The sequence below is a fragment of the Chionomys nivalis genome, chromosome 9 (genome assembly GCF_950005125.1).
Source record: "Chionomys nivalis chromosome 9, mChiNiv1.1, whole genome shotgun sequence".
Classification (NCBI taxonomy): Eukaryota; Metazoa; Chordata; class Mammalia; order Rodentia; family Cricetidae; genus Chionomys; species Chionomys nivalis.
Genome location: NC_080094.1, coordinates 30,157,320 through 30,172,951, shown reverse-complemented (window position 1 = coordinate 30,172,951; position 15,632 = coordinate 30,157,320). Strand labels below are relative to the sequence as shown.

Genomic DNA, 15,632 nt, shown 5'->3' with positions numbered 1-15,632 from the left:
CAATGAGCTCTGGAGATCCTCTAACTCTGTCTCCCTCATCTTAGGTCCTCAAGTTTATGTGACAGGCACTATCCTGACAAAAATAGCCATTATTTTTTCCTACTGTTAGAAGAATTTAACATTTAACGCAAGATAACTTATGAGCCACAGATTCTCTCAACATGTGTTGTTTGGTTGAGGAAGTCTCCACTTTTGAAGGATCATTTCCACAGACACGGAATTCTGGGCTGTTTTTCTTTCATCACTCCAGTGCACAGCTCTCCTCTCTTCTTGTTGACATGGTTTCTGAACAGAAATCCTGTGTAGTGTTATTGTGTGTCTCTGTAGTGTCTCATGTCTTCCCTAAGACTTCCTGTTTGGTTTTTGGCTTATGTCCTGGTGTCCTTTGGTACAAACTAAAAAAGCAGCCTCTGTACCACCTATCCCTTCACTATGTTTCCTTTGCTCTGGGATACCCATTCCTACTGAAAAACTCTTTCAATCATTTCATCACGTATTTACCGCCTATTTCCACATTGCTAGGCCCCGGTATCAAGGACACACACACACACACACACACACACACACACACACACAAAAGAGACAGGTGGATTTCTGTGTTACCTTGTCTCAAAAAAAAAAAATAAAAAAAGTAACTGTTCTTCTTCCTCATATACCTATACTAAAGAAGAACATAGAAGAAAGAAAAACAAAGCAAAACAAAAACCAAAGTATTAAATTTCGAATTTAGTCTAGCAAATACACTTCCCAGGCAGCGGGCTATTTCCTTTCACAGTGGGGGCCAGCACAGTCCCAACACCCCCTTTCCCTTGTTAGGCTAAAGAGCCAGCAGGTGTACACACATGCAGGACCTTATGAAGCTACTGAGAGGGGCCTGGAGATCTCCTGTCTCCTGGGTCAAGTGCTCTTCCCACTGTGGTAGCTCAGGAGAAGAGAATGAGAGCTCGCTTCCTGGCACAAAGCCTGGACTGAAGTTGGTTATGTGGTGTACATTCAGCAAGGAAGAGTGATAAACCCACAAGGGAAGACAAATATGTCAAGGGCTAAGTAAGAAAGAGGAGAATGGTGCCAACTTCTAAGGAAAAGCAGTAGAAAAGGGGATCTCAAAAGCTAAATTCCTGTGAAGTAGGAGGTAAGTTAATAATGGTGCTGTTGTGGGTTTCTTCTGTCTGCATCAAGGTCCTTTTGTAAAATAAATGTTCTCTATTCTTTGGCACCTGCTTGTGGGTGACTCAATCTTTTACAAACTGGACAAAAGGGATAATATAAATCCATATTACATAGGGAATTCCTCTAATTAGCAATGCAGTGTATTAGTAAGAAAGTGTGAATTTAAAACATCGACAAGCAGGTGCCTTTTTGCTACTTCTCATCGCCACTTCTTTACTAATATCAATGTTAACAATACATAACCTAAACTGAACACACTGCAGCAATCCATTAATAAGTTAGTTTAATAAAACCAGTTCTTTGGTATTTTCAATGATCTTTTTTAAGTAAATAATCTTAGTATTTTCCAAAGTTAATTTACTTCCTTAAGAATTTTCTAGAATATTTTAAAGTAAATGATTGAATTTCCGAAGAATTATCTGGCTGAGATTAAGATAAATATTTAAGAAATTATAATATGAAATCAAGAGAAAATTTCAAAACCATGCAGCAAAGGCAAGCACACTCCCTGCATAATGGGGCAACTCCAGCAAGCTTAAAACACTGCCTTGCAAAAACACAGATGCCCAAACTGGACTCCTTGAACTCTTAGTGCTTAAATGCTCTTGTGACTTCTTGCACATCAGTCCCCTACTGGCTCCAGACAGAGGTCCTGAGCTAGGTATCATCTGGAAGAGGGGTACATTCCTATACATCTGCATGCATACACGCATCTCCACCCCACACACCCATGAAGCCACAAGAGAACCAGATACCACTTCAACAGCACCCACGGACAGTCACAGAAACTTAAAAAAGGGTAAGGTAAAGAAAGGGTTTCACACACCCAAAGTCACTCATTGTCTTAGGTGCAAGCCTTTCCTGAATGGCTGACTGATGAGAGTAGACAAAAAATGTAAATCTGATAATTACATATTTCTTTTCTATGATCAAAATTTTATTGTGTCAATATTTATGGAGATGGGAATGAACTTATTTGGAAATCAACTTAACAATGAAATAATGCTGTAAAACACAGTTTTTTTTTTAAAAAAGAAAAAAGCAGAGGTTCAATACGATGTTCATAAAGTGAGCAGACCCTCTCAGCCATGAGGGTTTTGTGCACTCAAAAAAGCACACCCATGCTTTTTCAATGTACCATTTTACAAATGCGGGGCATTATTAAGAGGGGGCGGATTCTGCCAGGCACATAATTTGTATATTTAAAGGGGGTGTATGGAATGAAAAAGAGAAATATGTTAAATTTCAAAGGACTTGGAAGTAATGCTGCCTGTGAGCTTGTATTACAAATAGCCCCACATTATTACATAGGCTATTAATGAGGCCAAGTGAATGAAAGTACAATTTGAATATGCATGACTCTATCCAATGAGCAGGACTTTTGTGTACAGATGAGTTTTTCCCCCCCTCCAAAAAAGGATTAAAATTATTCTTAGAGAAGTATGGCTGCCTAGAAATGAGTAAAATAAATATATTTAAACTAGAGTCACATTGTATTCATATGAAATACACAGGTGCTAAAAGACTGTTGCTGACTCCACCTATAATTTCTGAAACATTTGCTTAGTCTATCTTCTTACAGGAATATTCTTCAACCCAATCAGTCGTGTTAGTATAATCTCTAAACAAAAATAATGATTTTGTTGGAGATGCCTAAAAGCAGCTAAGGTTAAGTAAACCTTTGAGTACAAAGTCTTCAGTTCCATAGTAAGAAGCACTAGTTAAAAGACTGGGGAATGGGTAAATTATTGCGCCAAATGGCTGAGAATTAATCTCTGCTGACTAGCTGTAATCTAACGAGGCGTCTGTGTCCCAGGGAGCCCGCAGCATGTCCCTGGCGGTATGTGCAGTGTGTCGAGTCTGCGTGGCACCCTTTGTCCTCGCTCACAGGCGGCCTTTCCCCTCATTGTCCATAATATCCTCATGCATCTGGGACGCGTGGAATGCATTCATACTAACAGACTTACCATTGTTTTCTCTCAGAAGCTTTGTTGAGCAAAGACTGCATCACGGTTACTGATAATTATATTGCTTAATTAATCAAGACAAAAAAATTTGCAAATCATTGCCTGGTTGCCAAGCAAGGAGATAAAAAATGACAACAATACAAGCTGAAGCAATATAACAAAAGTAACAGCTATCTGATCAGAAATTCTTATATAATGAAGCTATTAATGCTAAATCGGTTAATGTTAGCATTGCTCCAGGTGTCTCTACTTAGATGCAAACAAAAAGGCTAACATTATGGATATAAAAGGCCAAATGTTGCCATGGATTCTGTAACCTGATAGAGAGGACAGCCTTTTCATTTGATTAGGGAATGCAATTTAAATACCAGGGATTGAAGCCAAACAAACAGACTTTCCCTCCGAAAGCCTCTTGCATTCACCCTGGGGTCAGTGGTTGGTGAACAAAAGGTCAGCTACACTTGCCCTGGAAATGTCTGGATTAATTTTATTACATTGTAATGGTTTGTACTTTAAATGTAGGGATAATACTAAGTTTTCAGTTGCCCTATTATTCTCTTCTCCTCTTTAGGCTTTTTTGAGTTAAAATGTTAAGAAACTAATTTTTTCAATTCATCTTGTCAGAATTGATGACCAGGTTTATCTTACACATATTTTGTAGGAAAATTTAAAAAGTATATTAATGACTTTTTATGCACTTTATGCTACTTGGAGAAATGCCATTTTCTGACACAGCACAGTGAAATTAAATGCTTTCTATGCTCTTCATTCACATTGAAAATGAAGGGCATTTTAAGGACATTATGACATTTTAGAGGACCATCCTGAAAACGAACTAATGAAACTAGTTCTACACTACATACATATAAAAGACAAATTTTTAAAAGCAAAAAAGGACTAAATCTATTGCTTCTCTAAGATTAAAATTATAACTTTAATTCTTATAAGTAATTTTCTTCATGGGCAAATGTAAATGCTAGCATTGAGCCATTTTCTTTCTTTTTTTTTTTCTTGGTCACCTTCATATTTTATTCTTTCTTTTTTTCTGAGCCATTTTTTCTTACAGCACAAAACTGAAAACCCGACATTCACAAGGGTCTGACTCAGAGAAACACAAACATCTAATATGAATTCTGACCTCTTTCTATGAACAGAGGGAGAACTCCCCCTTTCATTAGGCCTTCCTAGATCGATAAGGCCCACACAATGGAGAATTAACACATATGTTAAACTTAGAACTCTACTGATTTTATTTCTGTGACACTAACTATATAAGAAAACCTGATGGCAGCCCTAACAATCACATGGCCAACAGAGAAGCAGCCTTTACCCCGATGCCAGGCAATGTCTGGAGCTCTTTTTCACTTGTTAGCACATCCAATGTACATAATATAATAATTAATACAATAATTCTCATGACTTTTTTTTAAAGTTTAAAAAAGTTCTTAGAATAATGATGAGCTCCTTCAGGAAAATGATTTTGGGGTGTAAATAAATATTATATTTAATATCAAGCTGAAAAAACAGTCATTTTTTCTCTTAAAGAGTAGATTATATGCTTAATATGTTTAATTTCAAACCTAAGAATACTCTTCCTAATGAATTAAAAGTAAAATAAGTCACTACACAAAACAGTGTTAAAATACCAGTAAAGGCATGACAAGGATCGAAACTGCAGCCGGTTAGTACACAGGACATAGACCATTGGATTGTTCCAGCCAGCCCTGTGATCAATACCAATTGACATGGCTGAATTGATTCTGTAGCAAGGTGCTTTAATTGCTAATACTCATCATGTGGGCTGTGCTTCAGGGTCCCAGTGTCTTTGTGGACATGTCCAAAATCCTTCAGGATTGACCTCACATCACCAGTCAGGGCTCAGTGACCAATGCCCATGCATCAGGCAGGGCTGGATTCTAGACCCACGGTTATTCCCCAAATAACCATGTGATAATGCAGCTTCATAACTTATTATTAATAATGTGCCACAGTTAAAAAATTATGACATTCTTAAAATTATAACATTTCAAAGCATTAAAATTATTTAAAACCCCATACATTTTTCTAACATAATTTTCAAATAACACAACATGAAATTTTGTGTTTATGATTAGAGTTCTTTTGACACTCACAGTTCACTTAAATTCCTATCTAGCGTACACAGTTCTGACACTCGTAGGACATTCATCAGTTATTTTGAGGACATGAATCCTGTGGAAAATGTAGGAGTCAGGGCAACAATGGAGAAAGCATACCTCAGGTTTCTTTGTTATCGTGATAAAGAACATATGATTCTTCATTGGGTAAATAATGATCGAAACGTCTCCAAAGGCTGTTGGGATAATACCCCTGCGGTAGTCTCTGGAGTGTTCAGACCAGACGATGTGAACCTCGTCATTCCCCAGGTGACGGAGCTGCAATAGCAAATTGGCTCTTTATTAACCGAGGTGATAACAACAGTTTATGAGGGGCTGTGGCTTACAAATTGAATTAGAAAACTTGGAGGCCAAAAGTATTTTAGTCCTAAATCAGGCTACTGCACTGATGCCTTAAGTGAGAATTCTAAAACGTACAGTTTCATGAATCTCCAGCCCATCTGCTAGGATGCACATTTGGTTCTAAGATCACACACAGAAGCCCAAGGGCACATTCCAGTGGGACGGAGGGGACCTCTCTGAGGTCTCCTTTTACACAGAATTCTATTTCTACATCAGTCCTGAGAATGTTTCTCAGCAACTAAATGACATTCATTTTTTTAATTTAGCTATTACTTTAAATCTTTAAGCCTCTTAATCCAGTGGGCTACTAAGAAATAACAACATAAGGTAAGACAAGCTACTCCAACACAAGAGTTGACAAAAGTGTGAGAACTGGTCTTGAGATAAATTTTTGAGAAAAAGAATATAAAAATTATATTTTTAAGGAGATAAATAGATTTAATTTAAATTAAAACTTAAATTTGGTGGGAATACTAGCACCCAGCATTTAAAGATTTCCAAAATGTTCACATAAAATGCTATTTACCCTTCCCACTGATTTTATGTAACTCCATCTTTATTATACAAGAAGCACCTGCTCAGGAATGCTCTGTCAAGTACACAGAACATCATGGGAGAGAGGACCAGAGACTATGAGAACACACACACATACACACTCACGATACACTGAGACCCATACAATTGAATTATAATAAATAAATAAAATCACACATACACACACACACAAACAAATCTTATACTGTTATAAGTAAATTTACAGTTTTGGGTTGGGCTGCATTCATAGCTATCTGGGGCTGCAAGTTGGACATTCCTGATCTCAGCTTACATCAAAAGCTATTTTACTGTTATAGTTCAAGTGGTTTGGCTCACTTATTTTGACATTTTATAAATAAAGAGACTGACTATAAACTCCAAAAACCCAGACTCTTGGTGTCTCTGAGAAGGCCGTAGGAAGGTCTCTAGAGACCCTTACAAGCTCTTCCAGAAGAAACCTTACTAGATACAAGAACATCACTGATCAACTGCCTGTGTGGCGACCCCACAAAACTAATCTGGAGAAGGCTGCAAAGAAATCATTCAAGAAGACCTAGAAGGTAACTAAAGGGAAAACAGACCACAGTGGTGAAAACATTGGCCCAAACTGAAGTTCTGAAGCTGGAAAGACTGGTGGAACCAGGGACTTAAAAGCCTTGTGGGAATGAGGTTTCTGCCTCGGATCAGGGAATGTTATCCAGCATCAGAAGCAAGAATTCTTGCTCATGTAACAGATAGACAGTATAAGTGACCAAACTTAAAAGGACCTTAATAAAACTGAGATGTTATATTAGAGCATATGTCCTAGTTTTATCTTTAAAAATGTAAAAAAAAATCATATTCTGGGATAGTGCACATATTTGAAACATGTTAGCATAGACCTCATTTTCTTTAGAGACCATTTGATCATGCAGGGAAACACCCACAGTAACCCCAGCACGGCCTCTTTTCTAGTCATCCAGTTACAAAGGCAGCGGCTTGTTGCAGTGCCTGTTTCTTTTTCACCCGTGACTTTTTCACCTTCTGGAAGTGACTGTATCCATTAATTACTTAGAAAGAGACCTTTGTGCTATATGGAGTAAGGTATGGGATTTGACTGTGTCTGAATAGTGGCTCCAGAAAGGGGAGGCCCAGACTTCAGAGGCCCAGCACAAGTCATGATGATCCAGGACAACTGAATGGAGTCAACAACTTTGTAAATGCAAGCATAACCAGTGCATCTATTTTCTTCTTCTCCTCACTCCATCATTACCCTGACACTAGTATTAAAGGCTCACAGGGTAGCAGGCAGAAAAGGAAAAACTGTAGCCCAGCCAACCCAGCTCCAGCATAGAAGTTTTGTTGTTCTTTTCTTTTTAAGGCACTGAACACTCATGGCTGAAGGTATCCCTCTAGCCCACTTTTCCTTTTCTTTTGTTTTTTCTGCAGTACTGGGGATTGAACCTAGAGCCTTAGTTATGCAGTGCTCTGCACTGCTACTCACTGAGTTACATTCCAGCCATTCTTAGCTCAGATTTCTGCCTGTCTGCGTTTCCCGTTTCTTACAGGGCTTCCAAAGACCTTGTGACACTGTTTTGCCACTTAGTCCTTTTGTAGTGACAGCATGAGAGCTAGGGTTGCTAACAAGATGGACAGGTTTCCATGGTAAATGTAGATCTAATTGAAACTTTGGGAGGAATTTTGGGCAATAGGAGCTAACAGTTAAGAAATGAGTTATTCTGGGGTTCAGTTTACAGCCCCTATCCTACAAAGAGAGCTGGCCCTATACTCTTGGTTATGATGTTGGCAGAAGTGACTGAATGGAGACAACCCACTTACCAAATTTCAATCTTGTTGCTACCACCCAATGCCACACCCAAAACCTATAGTCTCTCCTTTCATCCACAAGGGCAGAATAGACTGAATGATACACTGATTATTGAAATTTTGCAGTTACTCTACCCCTTTCTAAACTGTGTTATTCAATTATATATCCCCAGTAAACCCTTCCTAATTTTATTTGCAGCAGTATTTTGAGAAAACTCTAGCATGGGAGAGCAGTGCCACACTGATTGACCCTTCCTCCCAATGTGGCAATTCTGCAATTAAGGAAGAACTATTTTTGTAATATTCACCATTCTCAGAGCTGCTTTCAGTGTCAGGCACCTCAGACTTCTGGACATGTTACAGCTTAATTAACTAAACCACAAAACCAAGAGCTTAGGCCACGGGACCAATTGACTGAAACATCTAGAACAAAGTACAAAAATTACACCTCTTGTGCCTATAAGAAGAACCCAAGTATGTAAAACTGGTATAGACAAACTACACACATTAGAGCATATCAGAACATAATGGAATATTCTAGAAATGTAAAGTGGTACTCAATTCAAAGGGGATTTCAATTTCAATGACACTTTATGAGTTTTACAGAACTCTGATTAGAGGCCCTTAAAAATGCACCCACAAGTTTGCATAGGGGCAAGTCAACTTGACAGGAGGCATGCGTCTTCAGGAGGAGATGAGGGCTAGAATAGGAGTTGCATTCATGTGGGCTTCTGCTTCCACAATGCAAGACTCCAGAAGGCCTCAAGGCTTCTCTTCCTAGAACAAACAGGCTCTTGAGCCTCAAGAAATCAATCCCATGTCCTGCCATCCTTGGTCCTGACAGAGTTCTAAAGCTCCTCTGCCCGAGCTGTTCTGCCTGCTGCTGCCAGGCTACACGCCTGCACGCCACTGGTGACACCGGTCATGGTCCACACCTAATAGGCTGACCTCCTTTCCCGACTAATTGCATTACATCGCCAGCTGGCTCCAGAAGGAGTCGTCTGTTTGATTGAAGAATCTGGGCTCCTCAGTGGGCCCGGCTGCTACTTTTACTAAGTAACAGTCAGGCCTGACATCCCCATTGTTCAGCTGACAGTGTGCCCATCCTAAAATCTAAGTTTTATTTGTAAATTAACCAAGAAACTTCCTGCCAGAACAGAGCTGCTTAGAGACTGATAATGTGGGCCTTTCTTCCCCTTTCACTCGCGCTGTATCACTGCCAATTTGTTTTTCATGTGGCTGGCCAGCCTGAGGCTATAAAAGCCTTGTAAGACATAAGTGCAATTATAGTCCTGGAGTCAAATGAATTGGACAAATCCAATAGCACAGCTCTGTCCCCACTCTGCAAACCCCTACAGCAGTTAGATTAGCTGTGAAAAATCTAATCTAGCTAGAGCTAACAAATTTCTGCAGTGAAGGATCAAGAGTTCAGTATGGGGTTGCAACGGGATTGCAGAATTGAAAAAGTCCCCCCATGACAAGGGCAGAACAGAGCATGAATCACTTTAGAATTTTGCAGCTCATTTCTAAGCTGTTAGGGCCAATTTAGTTAGAGTAAGTCAAGGAACCGGGGGCTGCCATTATGTGACTAATTTCCCTGCCTAACTAGGAGACATCCTGGTAAAGAGAGTTTATCGTTAATGATGCTAAATCTTAGCACTGCACAAGGTTTCAGCTGCTGTTTGATTATTACAGTTGGGGTCTAGACCAAGCCTCGGGACATTATTTATAGCAGCATTATGTCAAGAAAAGAGTATAAAAACAAGCTTTAAAAAGCCTCTATATTTAAGAAATACTTCAAGACAGTTTAAATACAAATCTATCTTTAACACATAATTGTCAGTCACAAAAATATGCAATATGACAATATGCAGAGTATGAAGACTTTACAAGGTACCCACAATTAAAAAACAAAACAAAATATGTGAGTATAGCCCAACAACCCCAGATTCTGGAAGCTTCCAGATTCAGTGAGCTACCAGATAGCAGGGTTCTCCTTTCTATGAACACTGCAGTCATCAGAACCCAAGATGGACAGGCAGCTCTGTCACACCTGTGAGAACCAGCACATGGCTTGTACTCCCACTAGCTGTGAGGTTCCCAGCCCAGGGAGGCCAGGGTAGTATGCAGGACTATGTGGGTGAAAGGCTGCTGAGTTTCTGTATGCAAATTGTGCTTTGTGCATGTGAGACACTTGATCACTATGGAAATTGTCTGTGACCTGAGTTCTGATAATGTCTCCCATGCACTTTGTTCATCATGTATGCAGTCCAGACATCTGGGGCTACAGTGGTAAAAAGGCAAAACCAGAGACAAGAGAAATGAAGCAGATACAGTAGGGTCCATGAGCTAATATCAATCATGTGGCTAATGGGGCAGGGAAAAAGAACCAATTACACCACTGGACAATGACAAGGGCGATGGCCAGAGAATGCCTACTAGGTATCATACTAAGCAGTTTTTCAAGCACCGTCTCACTTGACTCAACAGTATGGTGTCATGACTCCATTTTCAGTCTTATGTAATACATGAAAAGCTGAGGTACAAGCTGGTGGTGAGACGCACACTTGAGCCTAGAGCTGTCTGGCCCTAGTTCCAACCATATAGCCACACTGCCAGTGTACACCCTCAGGCAGCACTTGAGGCACCGCCCTCAGTTCCTTACGTTTGCACTGTTAGAGGAGAATGGGTGTGAAGTGGGAACGTAGGCTCTGTCACCTATAGCCCACAGGGTCAGCACACATCACCATAGCTCTAGGGTGCCCCTCTCACCTAGAAACCTACAGGAGTGGTTTCCTTACCAGACTACAGTTTTATCCCATTAATGAGTTCATCAACAAAAAAATAGGGGCCCTCAAGTAAACACTCTGCAGGCTGGGGAGTTCCTCTGGGGGCATAAGGTTTTCCTTTGAACTTCAGAGAAACCACCTATAGGGTGAAAGGTGATGAACAAAGGGGAAGCAGCTAAGGTGGGACATCTGGGCAGCAACACACCTGCAGGTCATTTTGCCAAAATCTAGTAGCTTACCCTAGCAAGGAGGATGCCTTCCCAGAGACTTCCCAGCACTTCTGTCATAAAGGCCACTATGTGCTGTGGCATTTGCCAGTCTGAGGTAAAACTATTTTCTCTCAGGTAACTGACGTGGAGGAAGAGCCAAAGTAGCCACACAGCAAACCCTTCTTCTAAATATATTTCTTTCTGATTTCAAATAAATATAATTTATATAAAATTAAAAATTTAAAGAAAGAAATGAAGAACAGCAAAAATGAAACTGGTCTGCAACCCTATTCACATGAAAACCACTATGAAAATTTAAGGACTGTCTGCTCCAGCAGGATAGTGCTTGCCTGGCACGTGCAAGGCCTGGCTTTGGTCCCCAGCATGTGCAGGAGGACATACAGACATAAACCCAAACCACCAAAAAACTCCTCAGCCCTCCCCTTGATTTTTGGGGTACATTTCTTCTTCAGTTCAGGGTTTAAGGTGTTGCTAAGTTGACCTTTTAGATCCAACACAACTGTGGCTGGAGGAAGAGTGACCCTGACTTTGAGGCCTGGGGAAAGCAGCCTCAGTGTGTGCCCAGGCTTGGTCACCATCCAAACCCAGAGAGCCTTGCCTGCACATGAGTGCAGGGAGCTGCTGTCCCCAAGGAGCCGCCTTACCTTTTTGGTGAGTGAATCATCTGAATCTGATGGCATCCGAGTGGAAACGTGGAAAATGACTTCCACAGTTGAGGTAGCATAGTAAGGGGCTGTCTGCCCCGTGCTGCCATTGCGCTGAAGACCACCCATGAACCCACAGTGGGTTGAGAGATCCACCTGATGAAGGTCATAGAGCAAAAGGCGAGGGTCAAATGGGAGCTGTTCTATTCATTAGGCAGGAATATGAGTTGAAAACATAAACTGTTTTCATTTTAATATATTTCCTTCTGAATACAAATAAATATAATTTATATAAAATTAAAAATTTAAAGAAAGAAAAGAAGAACAGCAAAAATGAAACTGGTCTGCAACCCTATTCACATGAAAACCACTATGAAAATTTAAGGACTGTCTGTCCCAGCAGGACAGTGCTTGCCTGGCACGTGCAAGGCCTGGCTTTGGTCCCCAACATGTGCTGGAGCATAGACAGATACAAAACCCAAACCACCAAAAACCCCTCAGCCCTCCCCTTGACTTTCATTGTACATTTCCGTAACTTCTCCCCCTCATGTCTAGGGTATGTCCATGTCTGCATGTGTCTGTACAGTAGATCCCTCTTGTCTGTGGGGGCTTGTAACACTTTCAGCAGTTACCTGCAACCACAAATAGTACTGTGTTTGTTCTCTCTACATAGACCTAAGATAAAGAGACACGGTGAAGTGTTTTCAGTAAGTGAAGAGGTTGAGGTGCAGTGGAATACATTTGAAAGAGACACCGCATTCGTGTAACTCTTATCACATCATGCTGTTAGAGTTGTTCTCTTTTAGTTGTGGCCACATTTGTCTACTTTTGCCACAAACTGCCACCCATGGCAGTTCTGATGCAAAGCAAATGAAAAGCTATTAAGAGGAAGCATAAGTCCACAGATAGACTACTGAAAATAAGCCAACAGATTTTAAATTTTAAGGTCAATACATTCTTCAAGAACTCTATGCAAACTACATCTGAATGTAAAAATACACCTAAGAACATACACAGCTCAGGTCTGTTTTACATACCGATAGTCAGCAACCACACAATGAATGAAGTTAATTACCTCCCATCCAAGACCAGCAACAAAGTCTTCATATGCTTGGCTTCCTCTTTCATTGGCTAAGATGGAACACTTGTCTTCTTGACCTTCAGCAATGTAAAACACTGCTATCTTGTGTGTCTCACGGCTATAAATGTTCAAATTTAAAGGAGTTAGAATTAATAATTATATGTATATGTATGTATGTATATATTACTGTTATTGCCAGCATGATTCCTAATGGCCCTCACGAGGGGTCAGTCACTATTCGAAGGTGGTTGATGTATGATCTTATTTGCATTCTGGAAGTCCCCTAATAGACCAGTGTTATTACTGTATCATCTGATTTGCAGAGGTGGTTGAAAGGAGACAAAGGTTAATGAGACAGGAGACCACAACTCAGACATAGAGACACAAAAACAGCAGATATCAGAGCTCATCATCCACCAGGCTCTTCCATTGTAGGTAAAGAACATTATCTTCTAAATCAATGGTTCTCAACCTGTGGGTCATAATCCCTCTGGGATCAAATGACCCTTTCACAGGTGGTGCATATCAGATATCCTGCATATCAGATATTTATAGTCCGATTCATAACAGTAGCAAAATTACAGTTATGAAGTAGCAACAAAATAGTTTTACGGTTGGGGGGGGGTCACCACAACATGAGAAACTGTATTAGAGAATCACAGCATTAGAAAGGCTAAGAACCACTGTTCTAAAGCATTTCAAGTAGACGCGTATCATAACTAGGTATCTACCTACATTTCATTTGCTCTACTTCAACGAAAGGATATGGGTAGTTTCAAGACAGGAGCAATGAGACATGCTAAGACTTTACGAGAATTGGCAACATTATTTGAGTATTTTCTTTGTGAAAGGATGTGTTCTATTCTGAGGGCACCGAATGTACTGGACAGTTCTTCTGGGAAGATTCTTTTGGATATATAAACTCTTCATTTGCTTGCTCCATGATAGATTGGTAGCAGTTTCCTGTTAAATCATATAAACATAATATGCACTCTGAAGAAAGGAGAACTGTTTGTTCATCTTTCTTTTTTTTCTTCACGTCCAATATAGTATTTGATGCATAGTATAGGCTCAGCTAAGTCTCTGTTAAACTGACCAGATATTAGGCAGTGTATCTGAATATGTAATTGCCAGTTTCTACAAATGATATGGTAAAGTATCAAAATAACTGATGCTCTATCAAGCAATTTGGTGATGGTTTGGAGATAAAAGCTCATCTGTTGTACAGATGAAGGAAGCTTAATAAAGAACCACTCACTGGACAGCACCTTTGTCCATGAGTTATTCTATCATAGCTTCAATGGTAAAAGAAGTACATCTCCACTTCTGGGCAGCCCCACCCTTCTCACATTTGCATTACATCATGAAAAACTGCATAGGAAAAAGCATCAAGTGCTTCAACAATACGGAAATGTTTCTATTGTCTAATTGCTTAATATCTCAACACTGTAATATGATTAGACATTCAAATTGGTAGATCTGGACTCCATATTTTAACAAATTCTCAAATATTTCCTTCTTCATGGTTATTTTTCTTCTTATTAAACAAGGCTAATTGAAGCTCAACTAAAAAGTTACATAAATCACAGGAGGAGGAACATTTTCTCCTATTCATTCGCTAGCTATTCATCCCCCCATCACTCTCATGGAATAAATATATGTGAAGAAGAATCAGAAAATACAGAAAGAGCAGAACGACTGGCTAATCACAGGAGCTGTAATAATCTGGCAGCTTAGATGATGGTAGCAGGCATCCTAACCTTTATCTAAAAGGCTGTTTCAGAAAGAACAAAAGCACAGTTACTTGATTTCTTCCGAAACCCTCTCTCTACATACGTAAACGTCCTTAGCATTCAAATTTTCTCTGTTCTATAGACTTGCCATACAGAAAAACAACGTCAGGCTTATCTGAAATACATCAGTGTTTTATCCTTAAAGCCCAGGATTTTTCCATCCTGGGTCCTTGAGTGCTCATTTACTCGGTGTAGGAGCACAGAGGGCTAAGCTCAAATGAAGGACTGACTGATGTGGGTGTGAGGAAAGGTGACCTTTACTTGTAAACATTCATCAAATTTCACATGCTCCAAAATATTAGCACTGCAGAGAGTCTGCTAAGATGCAGACACTGTGCCTGGCCTTATTAGTGCCAGGCTTTTGAAATGGTAATTACAACATCAACAGCACTTCATATCTACAAGCTGCACAACCAGTACATGAAGGAGCAGGTAATTCAGGAACACACATACATAAAATCAACAACACACTTTCCTCAGTAGAATGAATTTTTTTTCTTATTAGGAACAGACCAGAATAGTTCCATTTTCTTGTGCTGTCAGGTTTTAAAAACCAAACAAAGGAAAACATGTCTTCACCATTTCCTTCACTACACAGTGGCAAGAAAGACCACAGTGATTTTGTATGTCCAGCCATCACACATAGTATAAAGAACCTAGCTGCAAGACTATTTTTTTCTCAAAACATGCGAAGAATGCACTGTTCCTGCACAACAGTGCTATAAATTGATACCGGGAGTAAACAGAAAGGTCCTGAAAGTTGAAGGACAATGTTTGCTTAGCATCAGACCAATCTATAGCACAGGCTAGATTTTTCATAGGTAAAGAGCCGCCAGACTTAGTTCAGGTTTTTAAAAGGCAATCTTGAAAAATGCCCTTTCCCATAAACTGAACTGATGTGCATTTAGAGGCTAAGGCAACCTAAGTCCAAGAGTTAGGGTTTTAAGTGAAGGTTAATCAAAGGGCAGAAGACTGCCAATCAGCTACCCAAAGCCATATTTTACTGCAACAGCACCCCAGGGAGCTAATTCAACTGCACCTCATGCAACTAGAGTGCATTAACATTCAACAAATTGGCTACAATTACAGGATACCAGTGCATTCACTTAGCACTGGAGAA

At 39.9% G+C, this 15,632-nt stretch overlaps 1 protein-coding gene across 3 annotated transcripts in view; it reads right to left on the bottom strand.

Moving 5' to 3' along the window:
* Ralgapa2 (Ral GTPase activating protein catalytic subunit alpha 2) overlaps positions 1 to 15,632 on the bottom strand; it is a 272,467-nt gene that overhangs the window by 81,422 nt on the left and 175,413 nt on the right. For all 3 annotated transcript variants that reach the window (XM_057780304.1, XM_057780305.1, XM_057780306.1), the window contains 3 exons: positions 12,714 to 12,837; positions 11,639 to 11,794; positions 5,393 to 5,551 (listed from right to left, as the gene is read on the bottom strand). In XM_057780304.1, the coding sequence (XP_057636287.1) occupies positions 5,393 to 5,551; positions 11,639 to 11,794; positions 12,714 to 12,837 (439 nt within the window). The remainder of the gene's footprint in view (positions 1 to 5,392; positions 5,552 to 11,638; positions 11,795 to 12,713; positions 12,838 to 15,632) is intronic.